General features: G+C 40.6%; 1 protein-coding gene across 1 annotated transcript; it reads left to right on the forward strand.

Moving 5' to 3' along the window:
* The first annotated feature begins 1,183 nt into the window (after positions 1-1,183).
* On the forward strand, positions 1,184-16,502 carry LOC117731261 (sodium-dependent neutral amino acid transporter SLC6A17-like). Its single transcript, XM_034533490.1, is given in 14 exon segments — positions 1,184-1,329; positions 3,719-4,165; positions 6,522-6,679; positions 7,317-7,443; positions 9,025-9,206; positions 9,314-9,424; positions 9,511-9,528; positions 9,531-9,754; positions 10,475-10,667; positions 10,759-10,951; positions 11,162-11,274; positions 11,489-11,535; positions 11,692-11,854; positions 12,541-16,502. Coding segments are annotated over 13 exon segments (2,220 nt in total). The 5' UTR covers positions 1,184-1,329; positions 3,719-3,882; the 3' UTR covers positions 12,949-16,502.
* The last annotated feature ends 1,720 nt before the right edge of the window (positions 16,503-18,222 follow it).

Below are 18,222 nucleotides of genomic sequence, written 5' to 3' on the forward strand. Positions count from 1 at the left end.
CTGAAGCAATTATATAGATGTAACTATCCACACTGACAGGGGCCACTCTGTCAACGCAATTTGTGGGTGCATACCTTTTACTTTATACACTAATGCTAACTATATTAGCTAGCTATATTTGCACTAGGTAATGCTAAAAACTACTATAATATATTCAGAGCATTAATGTAGCGGCAAAACAACTCAACTTTGCAATGTTAAGACATAGTCGAGTAATATCTACCCGAGCAGAGAAGGGAGTTGCTCTCCCTCTGTACGTGTGGTAGGCTAATTAGAACTGTGCATTATTCACAGTGTTTATTGCATGTTAGCACATGTGAGCTTGTCTCACTGGCTAGCTCACTTTGGCCTCTGAACTGGGCTCATACAACAGTTAAAGCCAATCAAGCTGTCTGACTGACGGCCTCCATGATGGAATGGTAGCACCAACCCCACCAGCTCCCCCCTCAGGTACACTGTCAGCTCTGTTGCTGATGTTTGCACCGCTGTTAGCATTGTTAGCTTCTCACCGCCAGCTCAGCTGTCGCCATGTTGGTAGCTGAAGAGAACAGGTTGTCCTGCTTTCAGAAAGACTGAGGAAATACATGGCTCCTAAATAAACAATGTCCAGCTAATTTGGCGGCATAATGCATGTATGAGGTAGGTTTTATTTAATCTTATGTAAGTTTAGGCCAACGTCTTACATCACTGGTCACACCTTTTCTCTTCCTCAAGTGCACAATATCACGTTCTCCCTTTCCCTATTGTTCATGTAGGCCTATTTTTCATATATGTATTATTAATGCTTATTCATTGTTGAGCAGTGGGAAATTGCTTGCTCGTCTGTTTATTGTTTTAGGTTTTAGGATACAACTGTGTTTTGGGGATGCTAACCAAACCGTACCTTTTTATTGTTTGTATCCTGAAAAAAAAAACAGTTTTAAATGGCTTGGATTTTGTGTCAATTGAAATGACGAAAGCTACGTCGGACCATCACTTCCTCAGGTAGGAGTGGATAACCTTGGCAAGTCCCTCTTTTCTCTCTTGGCGACCCACTTTCCTATTGCACACTGTGATGGGTCTCACACAACAAGTGAGTAGCAGGTGATCATGTGTCATTGTTGATGAGCAGCACTTTGTGCGTCACGGTGCGTCCCGGACTCTCCACACTGCATGTTAATTGTAGGCAGAGCAGCACGTGATCCTCCGTCCGCCACCAGTCCTGCGAGCGCTCGGTCGGCACCACACCGACACACAAGTGCTGCTCGGCGGATGCATTCATGCTTCTCTACTCATTTTCTGCGTTCATAATAAACCTTGGATATTGTTGACGGCTGCAAAAGACTCACGGTGAGAAATAATTTATACCTAACATATCCCTCCGCTGTGCACCTCTCTCGTCTTAGGTGTTATCACCTGCATTGAAATAAAGAAAGTTCACCGACAGTTTCAATCGCTTTGTTTTACGTCTTAAACGCAGCTTGTTTTGAGTCATGTGAAGTTCGTGGAGCCGATCATTTGCATCGTGGTCGAAATTTGGTGTATTCTACACAGAGGTCACTGAATATCGCCTTTGACCTTGATTACGCGTGTTTAAAAGTCGTCGCATGACTCGTGATGGGCAATCAAAATCTGAGATGAAAACACTGGGCGTTCAGCATCAGCACCAGATGTGTGACCTGCTGACGTGAGTGATCCGTGCTGTGGTGTTCATAAGTGAGAGCATTCTCAACCTGCAGCTTCTCTGCTCAACTATATTGTACTGTTAAAAGGTGTTTATGGAGAAAATAAAAGTACAACTCAATATCTTTAGACAGGTCCATGCCATTTCATGAATTAAGAAAATAATCTGCAGATCACTCATGAGAATAGTTGTTAGTTCTAACTCTGGTCTGGATACATCCATTGTTAGAGTATCATGTCCAAGAACATGGAGAAGCAAAAGATAGCTCCATACGCACATGACAAACCGCTGTATTGTACATAAGACAGTATTTCCTAAATGTAACCATTTTATTGTTGTACAGAAAACAACTCTACTTTGCATCCTCTGGTGTTGATGTGACATTTTAAAAGAATAAGCATGAGTCCAAGTCATTTAGAAAAGATTATGTGGGAGCTTTACCTTGTTAGGAAGAATGCAAAAGAATATATATACAAACATCTATGTAATTATGGGGAATACAATTCCTCAGTTTTTAACTCTGAACTAGATCTTCTTTTGACATAACATTGCAAGCACACCCAAAGGTTTGTTTCCTCCCGCCATGAAAAACATGTCTATACTGTGGTATGAAATGATTCCACAGTCAGACTCTTAGTATCTGCTGTAAACTGTGTGTTGGTGGGCTTTTCCAGGCGGATTATGCGCTGGGTGTTTTCATCTCTTAACGTTGGCTGGATGATGCAGCCTCTGATTGATATTACGTGTCTTGTATGCTTTAGGATGGGATTGAATGACAAGACAGAGAGGCAATGCCGGGGGCTTTCCGGTTAATGCACACAGGATTATGAAGACTTGTGAATGGACATGGATTATTGCATCACAGGCTCATCTTGACATGCACAGAGTAGGATATCTGGTGTGGGATGAAAAATGCATAAACAAGTAAACAAAATGCCCATTCTGAGCACATCAGGAATTTATCATTTATCATTCTTGTTACTCCGAGGAGCTCTGAGAGTGTTTGTGTGAAGTTTATGTTTCTTGTGGAAAATCTGCTGGTGGTTACAGAGTTTGTTGGAGGCTGATGTAAGAAGTGAGTGTTGTGGCGATGAAGGCTTGTGTGCATCAATGTTGTTGTGTCACACATGAGGTGGAGCAGCATCTTCATTCAGCCCCAGTTTCCTTAGTCATACATGTTCCCTCTGCTTTGACAGCACCTCAATTATTTGATCATGTAAAAAAATGGTGACTTCTGTATTTATAGTCTGGTTTTGTTTATCTTTTCATCTGCGTGTGAAACAATGTTCAAACAACCTAAGCGTTGTAGTTTTGCATGTCAGTGGATGGTATAGTTTTATAATGGAGAACTGACTCACTCAATAAGTAATGAACCTGCACAGGGACTTGTGATGTGGATCAAGAGACCACATGACGGCACCTGTTTCATCCAGAGCATCATGTTCACTTCCTCCATTTCGTTTGGGTTAAACCAACCACTCCCTGAAAGAGGGGTGAGGCTGGATGTTGCAGCCAGGCTTCAGAGGATTAGGGGAATTACGGTGGGGGAAGCACTAAAGTTAAGCTTTGCAGAACAGGGAAATTAAATGTAACAATTTGCAGGACTGTTTTTTTGTTTTTTTTAAACCAAAAACATTTCGTGAGAAACAAAAAGCTATGGCGTAAAAATGTCCTTGTTGAAAGAATCGGGATAAGTCAACACACAAGTGTGACGAATGGTCTCCTGTCTTTATGTTGACATCCTTCATGGCTCTGGAGAGGCATAACCAGGTGTTACAATCCATTGTCTCATTATGAGCCTAACCAAGCACTAAATGGAGGAATAATTGTGTCAGTGACTGTGTGAAGTGTTATTTAAGGATCCCAGCCAGGAAAAGGAAGCGTAAAATTACATTATATTAAATGAGCCTTGACAAGGGCACACACGTCATTTATTTGAAATGGAGACTATTTATGGGATTTTTGTTCAATGATATAAGAATATTACATCTTAATTATTAATGATAGTCCTTGAAACACAATTTTCTATTTGACCTTTCTGTCTTCCTGATGCAGGACTGAGGCCCAGACCAAAGATCCAGCTGTCACTGCTCAGCATCTACCTTACAGCTATACATTTGTCCACCTCTTCTGTCCGTCTCATCTCCTTCTGTTCCCAACCGACTCGCTCTCTCTTTCTCTCACCACCCCCACTCCCCTCCCGACTCTCAGCCTCCCTGATGCCTAAGAACAGCAAGGTGACGCAGCGTGTGCAGAGCCATGAGCACGTCACAGAGTCGGTGGCCGATCTGCTCGCACACGAGGAGACGCTCGACTACAAGAATAGCTCCCTTAACGTTGGAGGGGCCGCCGGGAAAAAGGTCCCGCAGATAGAGGTGCTAGAAAACGATGGACGCCCCGCCTGGAACAGCAAACTGCAGTACATCCTGGCCCAGGTGGGCTTCTCTGTGGGCCTGGGGAATGTGTGGCGCTTCCCTTACCTGTGCCAGAAGAACGGAGGAGGTAAGTTACTTGAATTAGTCCGAACTGCAGTGTTGCACATTCACAGTCATCACATTTACTGTCAATGAAGTTCACATTTTACAGAGTACATTTACTCTTTTAGAGGTTTTTAAAATCAGTAAATTCATCCTAACTTAAACAACCGTTTCTGATAGTAACAAAAAAGACAATATGACGAATAGTGTCGGCAATAGTGTCTCCAACCAGGAGACACTGGGAATATACATATAGACTCCAATTTTCACATTGGTATCTTAATATTCAAAATATAGAAAAGTATCATCACATCAAGGTCGTAAACATAGCATCTTTGAGCATGTTTTCCACGAGGTGGAACGTGTAACAGATGGGACTCTTGATTTAAAATAAAATGTTTTGCAGATATTCATGATTCTCTTCAGGATAATTTGCAATAACTGTGGACTTCTGGTTGCAAAAAAGGTTTTGACGTCACAATGTCTACTTCCACTTTATGGGTTTTATCCAAAAGTAATATAGGTTCACTTCGGGAGTTGTCTTATAAGCATTAAAGTCACTTTGCAATCTTTGATACAAGAGCTGTGCAAAAATTCAATATTTATCTTTTATCAACTAAGTCGAACCATTTTGTGATGAAATTAGATTGTTGGATGGATGTATGGATGGATGGATGGATAGACATTTATATAAAGTCAGCATCTGCTCAGCTTCTTGTTTAGCGTTTGAGCTGTGTTACAGTTACCCTCACAAACTACATGCAGCTTCCATTCGGGATGGAAAACAGCAAAGTCTAAATATAGCTGCACTATTGATTACTTACGACTGTCGACAGGGCAGGCCGGGCTCCACTGATACTTTGGTAAACAGAGAAGGGCTTGATAAAAAATATAACTGTATAGTGATGAGGGTTTATTTTGGTCTAGGGCTGCATGTAACCAGAGGTGTAAATAGTGTAAACCTGAGTTCACTATAGGTGGAAAAACATCTTGTCACAGAGCTCCGAGTCTTTAATGTTGTTGTGTTTGCTGCCTGTGTTTGATTTACTGCATATCGGCAAGATTTATTGCTTATAGGGAGGATTTACTGACAGTAGACTCCCAGTCCGGTCAGGTTAAGCAGCCTGATGAGCAGCCATTTTTCACTGCGTTAGCCAATTACAGACACATTAAAGGTCTGTGTTGTTCCGGAGTTAGCGCTGTGTGGGCTTCTCTCTCATTTATGGTACATCATCATGATTTTATCTTCCCATTAACATCCTCTATCATTTCTCCCTCCATTTTCACATCCTTATATTAATCTGTAATGGAGTGGATTTTAACATCCTGGCAAAGGCCCAAACTCCAAACGCATTTAACCTCACTATTCTCTCTATTTCAGCCTTCTTGATTTAGCATTTTCTTTCATTCTCTTTCTGTCTCATTGCCCCATCAACTACCACATGTGTGTGCTACTGTATGTAATTCCCACTTTTGATGTATTAGTAGTAGTAGTACTTGTTTGCCTCCTATAAATCCCGGATGAAGAATCACCCGTCACATGGAACACAGTTGCATCCTGATTATACCGCTCTGGATTAAGCTGCAGAGAAACACATTTAGACTTCCATCTAAATTTAAATGAAATGTGTGGGAGGGGTTTGGGTAAATATATTTCAATGGATCACATTTTTCAAGTTAAACTGATGCAAAATAGTTGAATTACTGTATAAATGTCACTGGTATTAAAACAGTAACGTTTATACCCAATTGTTAAAGGATTATATCAGTATATTTACATGTTTTAGCCCATTTACTACAAAATCCTTCATAGGATAACCAAACAACATATCACAATCAACAATCAACATGATTTATTTATGTTGTCATTTTTAAAACTGGTTTGTGATGTTTTGTCGTATTGGATTGCATTGTATTGAACATGTTGGTCCTGGCATATAAATGAGGCCAACAAATAGCAGTCTAATAATACATCGGCGCCACAGACTACAGACACCAAACAAATGATGTACTGTAACGAGCAAACAAGGAAAGAACTGAACTCAATAAAATAAATTCTACAGCATTCTGGTACACTGTGAAAAGTGTTTAGCCATTATGTGAATTATATGATATTCAAAGTAAAAGATTAAATCTAAAAGTTCACTCAATTTCTGTTTTCGTTTATTTTTTATTAGAAATATACTTTACAGTACTATATACTATACAGTTATCAGACATATACAACAACAACAAAAGGCATTAAAATTAAGGACGGTGTTGGTTTACCAACCAAAAGTATTAGTCTACTTCCCGTAGACATATGTCTTCATTTTAGTTTTTTATAAATTGACACTTTTGCCTTGAAATGCCAAATGCAATGTACCTCCCTGTTTTTTCAGGTGCCTATCTGGTTCCCTACTTCATCCTCCTCCTCCTCATCGGCATCCCACTCTTCTTCTTGGAGCTGGCTGTGGGTCAGAAGATCCGGCGTGGGAGCATCGGGGTCTGGAACTACGTCTGTCCCAGTCTGGGCGGTATAGGAATGTCCAGTCTGATAGTGAGGAGGGGGGAAAGGCACTCATTTCCATTTTTTGCCTAACACTTACAGTGGATAACACTTACTTGGAGTAAAAAAGAAGCACATCTGGTGAATGTGCACCAGTATAAGTAAAAACCAGCAACTCTGTCTGTGTGATTTATTCATAATATTAGTATGCCTGTTGTCTCCTTGACGTATGGTTTGTTTCTAGTATGCATGTTTATAGCATGTAACAACCATGAAACTGATCCAGCAGTGAACAGGATAAAGTTACACGAACATCTGGACCACCACAACAACCTTCACACTGCCTCAGGCATTCTTGGGTTTATGGGAGGTATTGACACACTTGAGAGTGAAAGGTAGCCTTTGGTTAGAGTTGCACGGCTGACGCAGAAGTAGCTATAAATATCTTGGAGAAGATCAGTGTTGAAAAGAGAGCACTTTAATTATTCATGCTTTCCTCAGCCTTATTTAGCTTGTGAATGTCCTGGCTGGCAAGACTGCTCTGGAGATTGACAGCAACATGGAACATACACAAAGCATGCTGCCTCATTTGCATACTTTTCTCACAATGTATTATACAGTTTAGTGGAGGTATGAAAATTGAGACCTTAAACTGTCTGTCTGTCCTTCTATCTGTCTGCCTATCCAGGTGTGTGGCTTTGTGGGTCTCTACTATAATGTGATCATCGGCTGGAGCATCTTTTATTTCTTCCAGTCCTTCCAGTATCCTCTTCCATGGAGCGAATGTCCCATCAGAAGGAACGGGACACTTGCCTGTGAGTGACAGTAAATACCAAATACTAAGAGACAATGACAGTTAGTGTGTAGCATAGTTGAAACACAGAGGCAATTTACTATAAAGTGATTTGTATAAAGCAAATAAGTGCTTTAGAATTAATTAAATATAACAAACCCAAATGATGCTGCCCGTCAACACTGCAGTGCTTTGAGCTAAATGCTAATCTCTGCATGCTAACAGGCTGATGTGTAGCAAGTGTAATGTTTAATATGTTAGTTTAGTGTGTTAGCATGCTCACATTTGCTAACACAAAGTGCAGGTAGGCTGATTGGAATGTCGTTAGTTTTGCAGGAGATATTTAACTTAACTTTTTTTTTTTTAAAGTCAACCTTATAGTGGCTAGATTTCTCATCTGGGAACCATAAATGTCTCCAAGGCATTCTATAAATGTCTTCCAAGGCATTCTATCAAATAGTTGTTGAGAGATTTAGGTTTGGACCAAAGTGTAGATGAGGTCAATATAATCAATCAAAGGCTCAGGAAATGTAATGCCCAGCATGTTAGCTACATGCATGAAAGATCCCTAGGGAACTACTGGGTTTATTCTTCATGGACATAAGAAATATAATACTGACCAGTTTGTGTTTTTGTTCCCAATCGACCTGCGGAGTCAAATGTCATTACCATACATGATTGCTTTGCTGACTAATAAGAAGAGTGTGTACATGTTCAGGATTATGTTGTGTCATAGTTATAGTCAATGTTTTAAAAGTATCTACATGGTTCTTCTCATAATTATTTCTCAATAGGCCACCTTGCTACAAGCTCTGGGATTACATTTGCAGCCTCAGCCTTTCAACAAACCTGCAGCAAGCAGATCAGACAAATTGCGTTAACGTCCTTACAACTTCTGTCACGAACTTCACGGATATAATCCAGATTAAAACCCTCCGGAGTTCATTTGATTAGAGGCGATAATAAAATAACCTCTGGGCCAGCCGAGAAACCCTCAGTGTGTGTGTGACTCTGCGAGGCTGAGGCTGCTGGCAGAAAGACAGGGAGCAGATATTCAGAGTGTAAAACATTTCACTCTATGTGCGCTTTCCTTTTACTGTATCTAGTGTGGCACAACGCATCGAGACAGTAATCAATTTAGCAGAGGCCAATAGATTTCCTCAGATGGTCAGACATCTGAAAAGAGCTTTGCCTGAACCGGTATGTGTGTTTTGTGTCTGAATCTTCAGCATCCTGCAATATTTACTGGAGAAACGCAACACTGTTAACTCTAAACTCCGACACAGAATATATAATACTATCATTTCCCCGAGGTAAGAATGTACTGCGTGTACTTTAAAAAAGCTCAGGTGTTGTGAATTGCAAGTTCAGGCTTTGCATACTAAGCACACAGATGACCTTGTTTAGCTCCCTAACGTCCGAGAGGTGTAAACCAGCCGGGAATTGAGATATTGACTCGCGCAAACACTCATTATATTTCTCCCTCTGCCCTCTCCAAGATATCCAAACCTCCCTGCTGCATCTTCACATCCCATTTCTCTTCCTTCATACTCATTAACACCCAGACTAAAGCTCCATCTCCCTCTGTCTGCCATTCATATAGTTGTGGAGCCAGAGTGTGAGAAAAGCTCGGCCACAACCTACTTCTGGTACCGTCAGACTCTGAACACCACCAGCAGCATCGCAGAGAGCGGCGGCCTCAACGTGAAAATGACCATGTCTCTGTTGGTGGCCTGGATCATCGTCTGCCTCGCCGTCATCAGAGGAATCGCCTCCTCTGGGAAGGTAGTGGAGAGGATAAGGCAGAAATGTATGACGTGATGACCAAAAACATGACGGAGACCACCGGATTCCCTGACCTGAATGTATTTTTCTATTTTCCTCTTTCCCAGGTGATGTACTTCAGCTCTCTTTTCCCCTATGTGGTGCTGTTCTGTTTTCTGGTCCGAGTTTTGATGCTGAAGGGCTCAGTGGATGGCATTGCTCACATGTTCACTCCCAAGGTGAGACTTCTTCTTCGCAGTATTTCTAATCAACATGCTGAACAATGCTCAAAAATCGGACTCTCTCTCTTTTCGATCTCTCATAGTTGGAGAAGATGCTTGGATGCCGCAGGTGTGGAGGGAGGGCGGCCACCCAGGTCTTCTTCGCCTGGGTCTGGGGTTTGGAGGAGTCATAGCCTTCTCCAGTTACAATAAGATCGATAACAACTGTCATTTTGATGCAGTGCTTGTCTCTGTCATCAACTTCCTCACTTCCATTCTGGCCACACTGGTAGTGTTCGCTGTGCTGGGCTTCAAGGCCAACATCATGAATGAAAAGTGTGTCGTAGAGTAAGTTCAACACCTTGCAGAAGCTATTCATGCTTTATGTCAAAATATTTAAGTCAAGAATATAAAATAAGAGTACAAAAACAAAGCTTGACCACCTTAGCCACTTGTTTGTTCACATGAAATGGTGTATTTCCTGTTGTGTACTGAAGATGAACAAAATATTGTCGCCTGACTTTTCACAACACACCACTATTATTTAAAAACAACATCATGACAGTGAATTGGTTAAGGAAATCCTTTCTGCACATACGTGTCAAATATAGTAGCCTACAGTTTAATATAAACATTGTGCTCTTATATGTACTTATTATCTTGTCATTGTCGTACTCAAGTCCAAGCACACTATATATACTGCACACACAGTCTTAATATGTGCACATAAATCCACCTCATTATTCATACAGTATGTATTCCCCATACCCGTCTAGCAGGCAAACTCAACATCTTCCTTTAAATCTCTTCTTAAGGCTTTTAATTAAAAGATGGTATGTTTTAAATTAGGTTATCTTGTGTATGTCTTAACTTCTGGATCTGAATTACGTTTATTTTATTACATTATTTACTTTATGTTTTTATTTTAAAGCACTTTGTAACTTTGTTTTTTAAAGATGCACAATAAATAAGTTATTATTTTATACAGTCCAGCGCTTGCCTGTATATAATATGAACATGTTCAAGTTTGCTTGATATCTGTGGATGATGTTTCTCTTATCTCTGTAGGAATGCAGAGAAGATCCTGGGATACCTCACCTCTGACGTCCTGAGCCACGATCTCATCCCTCCACATGTGAACTTCTCCCATCTCTCCACATCAGACTACGTTGAGATATACGGCGTCATCAAGACGGTGAAAGAGGGCAGCTTCGCCCAGCTAGGTCTGGAGCCTTGTCTCCTGGAGGATGAGCTCAACAAGGCAAGTCTTTTGGCATGGCCCCGCTACAGCCGACTCTTTTCCACCTGTCGGTCTGTTACTTGATTTCAGTCCTCTGACCGTCTCTCTGCAGTCTGTTCAGGGCACCGGCCTGGCCTTCATCGCCTTCACAGAGGCCATGACCCATTTCCCGGCGTCTCCGTTCTGGTCAGTAATGTTCTTCTTCATGCTCATCAACCTCGGTCTGGGCAGCATGATCGGCACCATGACCGGCATCACCACACCTGTCCTCGACACCTACAAGGTCCAGAAGGAGCTTTTCACAGGTAGACCTGCCTCACTGACAGGACAATGTGTGCTATTAGTAGTTTAATCTCCTTACTCAGCACTGCATTAAAGTTAGGAACATTAGGCTTTGTATTATTCCTCCGAGTCTACTGAATGCAAAACACTCACAGTAAACAAACCCTTTTATTTTCCTTTTATTTCCTCTGAAGGAGTGCTAATTTGTTTCTTCTTCTGTGGGTTTGTTTCAGTGTGTTGCTGCATTGTGGCCTTCTTCTGTGGCCTGTTGTTTGTTCAACGCTCAGGGAATTACTTTGTCACAATGTTTGATGATTACTCTGCCGGACTGCCTCTCACAGTAGTGGTCATCCTGGAGAATCTGTCTGTCGCTTGGTTTTATGGCACAAAAAGGTACAACTGGCTGTACTGTGTGTGTGTGTGTGTATGTGTTTGAAATTGATCACGCTCAAAAACAAATAAAACTGGAACATACTGAAGGAGTAATAAATAAGCATACAACTGTACAAAAGGACTTAATGTTTGATGATTACTCTGCCGGACTGCCTCTCACAGTAGTGGTCATCCTGGAGAATCTGTCTGTCGCTTGGTTTTATGGCACAAAAAGGTACAACTGGCTGTACTGTGTGTGTGTGTGTGTATGTGTTTGAAATTGATCACGCTCAAAAACTAAATAAAACTGGAACATACTGAAGGAGTAATAAATAAGCATACAACTGTACAAAAGGACTTAATCATTATGTTTTTGTTCTTTCTCCGTCAGGTTCATGCAAGATCTGGAGGACATGTTGGGTTTTCGACCATGTATAATCTATTTCTACTTGTGGAAGTACGTCTCCCCTCTGTGTCTCATCGTGCTCATCTCATCCACTGTCATAGAGATGGCCATCAGTCCACCGGGATACAATGCCTGGGTCGAAGAGCTGGTCAGTCTGTTTATTTATTTGTGTGTGTGTGTGTGCGTGTGCGCGCGCGTGTGCCTTTCCTATTGTTTAAGGTTTCTTTTCTGTTTTAATCTACAATTTAAAACAAATTCTATGAACATGTTTTTCTTTGACCCTGGTGGTCAAAGAAAAACATTGGAGTCAGAGGGTAACTTCAATATCTTGTTGGCATTTTTGGGGTGTCCTTTTTGTCCTAAGGAATTAGTACAAAAGTCTTATTGACAAATATGTGTGTAGCAACAGTGAAGCTGAACTTATAGTCATACAAAGTACAGCTGAGATTGATGGAAATGGGATTTTAATTAGAATAAATACAATTGTGATCTGACGATGGTGCCCTGAGGTGATCACTAAAGTTATTAGAATTAATCCTGAAAGGAACATGGATGTATCTATTAAATGTTATGGCTATCTATCTAAAAATGAACAAATGTGAACTACATGGTTGCGATGGAGGACAATTCAGAGGACCTCCTAAGTCAGATAGATTCATCCTCTGGGAACCATGAATGTCACTTGGATTCTCAATTTAACAAAAACAAAAAAAAAGCTAATTTTTTGTTTGGATTTGAAGGCTTTAATTTTCATTCTTTTGCTCCCCTTCATTTAGAGAAAGAACATATTTGGATTAGAATTAATCACTAGACTGTCTGTATTTGTGTCTGCAGGCCCAGGAACGCTTCGAGAGCTATCCTCCCTGGGCACTGGTCATGTGCTTCGCTCTTATCTTCGTGGCCATGCTTCCTCTTCCTGTTGTCTACATCGCCCGTCGCTTCAACCTAATGTCAGACGGCTCCAACAAGCTGTCTGTCTCCTACCGTAAAACCATGATGAAGGACATATCCAACCTGGAGGAACAGGACGAGTCCAGATTCATTCTCGGCGCCAAGCCCGGTGAGGCACCAGCATCGTCACCAGCACGCAAGGCCTTCCTGACTCCAGGAGGCACCAAACCCCTGGACACCAACTCACTGTCTCCAAACATCTGCTACGGTACGAGCTACCAGAACGCTGCCATCAGCCCCACCACACCGACTACACCGACCACGCCCCCCACACCAGAGTCTGACTCTTGACTGCTGTCCAACCAACCCTCTGACACCCAGTCCTGTAGCACAGTTCACCTTCCAGCCATAAAGTCTCCACCGGGGGTCACTGCAGAGCCAAGAATCCCCACCCCCCAACTGTCCCTAGCCGCCCAATTTATCTAAATACATGCTTCACAAAATAAAACCAAGAAACCACCTGCAGCAGGTAAAAGGAGACAAAATTCACTCTTAACAGTAGATGAAACATATCAGAATGAGATTGACACACTGTACATCCGTATCTATTCTGTATATAACATCAAATGCTATATTAAGATATAGTTTTGGGATTTGCTTTTCTTTGCCTTAGTACAAGTATCCTCAGCAGACCCCCCCCCCCCACACACACACACACACACACACACACACACACACACACACACACACACACACAGTTTAATGCACATCCCTGTCGGCACAGTGCAGGGGATCTGAAAGAATGAATGTAGTGGAGCCGGTGTGGTCCTGCTGGTTGAATTGTTTTTTTCTTCCTGTACACTGGGCCAAGAGAGCCGAGATGAATGTGAGTTTAATTATTTGATGAATTAAAGCCTGTCCTCCGTAGTGGTACAGTCAAAGCCATATAGTCAAAGTTATTTTCTATGAAGTATATTGCAGTGATTTCAGTCAGTACAGACATTATGTCTACACAAGCACCTCTGTTCTGATGTTTGAGCTAGAAAACATGTTTCATCGCGTGGATCTGTTTTCAGGGCTCTTGTGTAATGTAAACTATTCTTAAGGCTGCTCTAAAGACATCCATTTATGTCCCTCTGTGTTTTGTGTCTAGCCAGTATTGTAAACAGTGGTATGCAGTATAGTAATATGATAGAGGATAAAAGGATTTCATCATCCGTAACGCACACATTATAACATGTAAAAATTTAAAAAAAATGTCAGTTTCTCCACCAAAGAGTACATAGTAGACAACAAAACATTTGAAATCTACATATTTATGTTGAAGAAAAAACAGAAAGGATATGCAGAATCGTGTTGAAAGTGAACCACTTCCAACACTTGTTTTAAGCACGTGACTGAAAGACAAGGCACTCGTTGTCATTCAGTAACACAAAGCACAGCTTTTCAGGAGAGTTTGAAACAAATGTTGATTCCTCACAAGGCTACAAAAGCACAAAAGAGATTTCACACAATTATTGTGCACGAGTGAATTACTAACCCTAATTGTTGGCTTATTGTTTTGAAGACACATGGAATTAAAATAATTGCTGCCTACTAATATGTCCCATACAAAGAGTAAGCAAGAGATATTTATTTTAGAGCACTTTGGACCAAAAACATTATAACTATGAAATAGGAAAATCAGCAATGGACCTAAAGATTTAGTAACTGAAGGAACAAAAATCCAAATGTAATATTAAACTTATCAAATAGCTTAGTATGAACTTCTGTAAGCCTTGGACAAACTGTATACATACACAAACAACACATTAAAAATGCACCGTTTCTGTATCTGTGTGGAATAATAGACCTCATTAAGTGTTATTGAAAGAGACAGCCACAACTGTGTCTTCTTTGTGATGAAGACCTTTGACTCCTGGTTGAACTGATTCATTATTGTACACACTGGTAGCAAATAGTTGTGCAAAACTGTCAACAAGTTCACACTGAGCACACTCAAGTTCCTGTTACATGGAAGAGGATACCTTTATTTATTTTTTTATCACAATATTCAAATCCATGGTGTTAAGGATTAAATGGACTATATTTATATTCCTGTATATTTGCATTGTAGATGTGATGAACAACAAAGAGTTATCTTTTAAAAGTATATTTTCATCTTCTTTGAAAGTTATGTAAATTGTATATCTAAAGACTTGTCTATTTTGTAGTTTGTGTAGCTATTTTGTTTTGTGCGATGTGAAAATGCTGCCGGTAGGTTGACGTGTGGTGTGAAGTGTCGTCTTTATGGCCAGCAGCTGGTTGTCTGCTGTGTTACTGAGAGCTGTGTGTTCTTCTGGTGTGAGGTGATGTCCACTCACTTTAGCTTCAGCAGTCTGCTTGTTTTTAGCGACACTAGCACCACCTCCGTTGACCACAACACAATCCAGCAGGTCAACTTTAGTTCATGACAGGATATCTCTCAAAATAACTCCAGTCTGCCTCAGCCATATTGAGATGAATGCTACATGTTAGCACGTTGCCCTGCTAATTGTATGAAAACACGCTAACATGCTGTTACCTTTAGTCTGACAAGATTATTAGCATACTAACTAACCTAACATGTGAAATGTTAGATTAAATATCACAAGGGTAATAAATCCAATAGTTGCTAGCATACATGTTAAGATGCGAACAAGCTTTGGTTCAAATTCTGCAAAACAAGGAAAACCTTTTGAGTATTACAGTATAGCCCCACTGTTTTGGCTTGTAGTCATTTAAATTAGCTTATTATTATTTGGGCAGTTCATAAACAGGCAATATCAGACACAAAACACTGTGCAGCTCTGTTTAAGTTAACTGAATGTATCAGTGTTAATATTGGATTTGATTTAGATGTAACTGATGACGTGGCTTGCAGTCATTTTGACACGTTTTGTTGTTCTTTTAGACTAAAAGTGAAGCCAAACCAGAAGGAGCACATTCCGACAGAACAGCCACTGTGTTATGTGTTGTGTTTTTTGTGTCCTTATTCCTTCTGTCATATTAATGGAGATGGACTGATACATCTAGTTCCACATGAGCACACACCACGCTCACGTCTTAACTTTGTATGCAATCACACGGCATCCAGAATTCAAAACTGTCACATTAGATTTATTCCTTCATTTTCCAGCCAAGCAGCAGTTTTGTGTTCTGTGTGTAAAGAGCTTCACATCTTGCTGTCTAGTGTGGCTCTAAACTTTATGTCTTGTTTTATCTCACCTTGTTTTAGTTTGTGTGAGCCAGGTACTTCCTGCTGACAGTGTGTCATGTAGAGATCTCTCTGTTGTTCACGTCTATAAATAATCTTGTGTAATCAAGATAGATTTTATCCATGTGAAGTATATAATTGTCTTAAAAAGTAACTGTTTAGCAGTAAATGCAATATAAAGTAATAATGAATGTGATTAATGCACCTTTGTTTTCACTGGGACTGCAAAAGATGTTAGGGTTTGTTTTGTTGTCCTCATAGTATAAAAGCAATATCAACTTATTACACTACAGAGTCATTTAAGATTGACACATTAGTGTCAGATAATAGCAATGACTAGGAGCTGCCCCTTACAGCCAAAGGAATGTTACAACCTTTCCTTACAAGTGCTGAAGTGTATGTGCGTATGTAACTATAATAAATGTGTGTGAGTGTGTGTATGAGTGTGAATTATATAAATGTGTATGTGTGTAGATTCCTTATTTTACCTGTAAGTGCAGGGCCTTACTGAGCACACGTTTCAAGCACTGTCTGTACAGGAGACATGTTTATAAATGTCTCTTTACAGCTTCTCTCTCTCTCTCTCCTGAGTCATATTATGATTGTATCATACTGACAATTATTGTAAAAAACAATGTGAACCAAAAATATTAATAATAAAGAGTGGACAAGCTGCTATCTGATTTTTTTTCCAGGTTTGAAATTTTAAAAATCCAATTTTTAAGTTTACTGTTAAACGTGATCGCGATTCAGTCACTGGGAGGGGAAACAGGAATCGGTCTAGTTTAGTTTACTTTGTGGAGGCTTTTGGTTTAATTTAGGAACGTGTTTTAAAGGCAGAAGTGTCTCTGCGCAGAAACTGCCTAAACACGTCGGCGACGCGCAGGCGCAGCGTTTCACCGCACGCTGACATCCGCACCCAGAGAGAGCACTGGTCCACCAGTAGATATGTGTGGCTCCACCCGTACCTCATTCCTTGTGTAAAGCTACAACTAATGACGAAAGAACCAGATAGTTATTTTCTCACTGAAAAGATTGTTTGCTTGCTCCTCACTCCATAATCCCAATATATGCAGTTTACCTAAGCAGCACTATTTTGGTTGACACGTAAAGGGAAATGCAGTCACACAAGTGTATGTGTCTGGTCTAACACACACACGCACACACATGCGGGGCGTGTAATGCTGTCGGACTGACAGAAGAACGCGAGCTCAATATCAATCCGCAGCGCATCTAGGGAGAGACTCGTAACGTAAAGAGGCTTCTGTGTGTCGTGCAACAGCCCATCGGGTCTGTTGAGCCACGACACCGCAGCTCGCTCCATATGGACCAGGAGCGACCTGTAGATCAGTCCGTCTCTACAACAGCTGTTCGCGGTGTTCTTCATCCACGTACCTCGCTGGTCACTTTCACTCCTCTTAGATCAGGGGTCCTTAACATTTTTGACCTCGGGGCCAAACTTTTTAAGTTCAAAGTGGCCCGGGGCCCGTTCAAATATTAGTGGGGCGTTCGGACCTAACGCGTTGTGGGTTACTCGCCCGAGTGGATCCCATGCGGGGTCGGTGCAGTGGCGCACTGCGGTCAAGCCAGCCTCCACTTCGAAAAACAGTCAAGCCAGCCCGCACGGTTTTTTTCAGTACACGTATATACTAGGCATTACGGTACGAGTGTAAAAACTGACTTCAAAATACGATGAAATACGCCTTTAAATACATATACAGTAATAGATTAAACTAATAATGAATTTTTATGAATGATTGAATAGAAAACAATAGGAAGGTAACTCTTCCAATATTGGAACATTTTGATTTTGAATTTCAAAATAAAAGATATAGAAAATCACATTCATGAGCAAACGTATCTCTAATTTCAGACTAGATTTAGAAGGTAATGGTGCATCGTTAAACACTAATTTCACTTCTGATTCATAGTAGACCATCTCAGGATGTCCCTCAGAGACAATCAAGACATTCTGATGTTTGATTTCAAAATGAAAGCCCGTCAAATTCTCCTTTCTGAGTAGACTTCCACTTCGACCTCACCAATGGCTAGCAGGAAAGGTAGTTTTTTAATTTCCGTTTGTTAAGGCCCTATTGTCAAAGATGAAAGGATTTGTAAAAGGTATTGACCATCTCATGATTGTTAAATGAGGCTTCAATGTGTAACATTTATCATTTAATGTTACACATTGCATTTGTTAATTACTATGTCGAAGTGAATATATGGATAGACTGTCTTTATTACCATGACTTTGTTTAAACAAAGTTGATTCATATACTTAATTTGTGCTTTTATTAAAATATATAAAAACAATTTGGAATACAAGAGAAAACTGCAAAAAATGTATTCAGGTTATAATGATAACTGTATAATTATGTGTAAGCTTTATA

The sequence above is a fragment of the Cyclopterus lumpus genome, chromosome 5 (genome assembly GCF_009769545.1).
Source record: "Cyclopterus lumpus isolate fCycLum1 chromosome 5, fCycLum1.pri, whole genome shotgun sequence".
Lineage (NCBI taxonomy): Eukaryota > Metazoa > Chordata > Actinopteri > Perciformes > Cyclopteridae > Cyclopterus > Cyclopterus lumpus.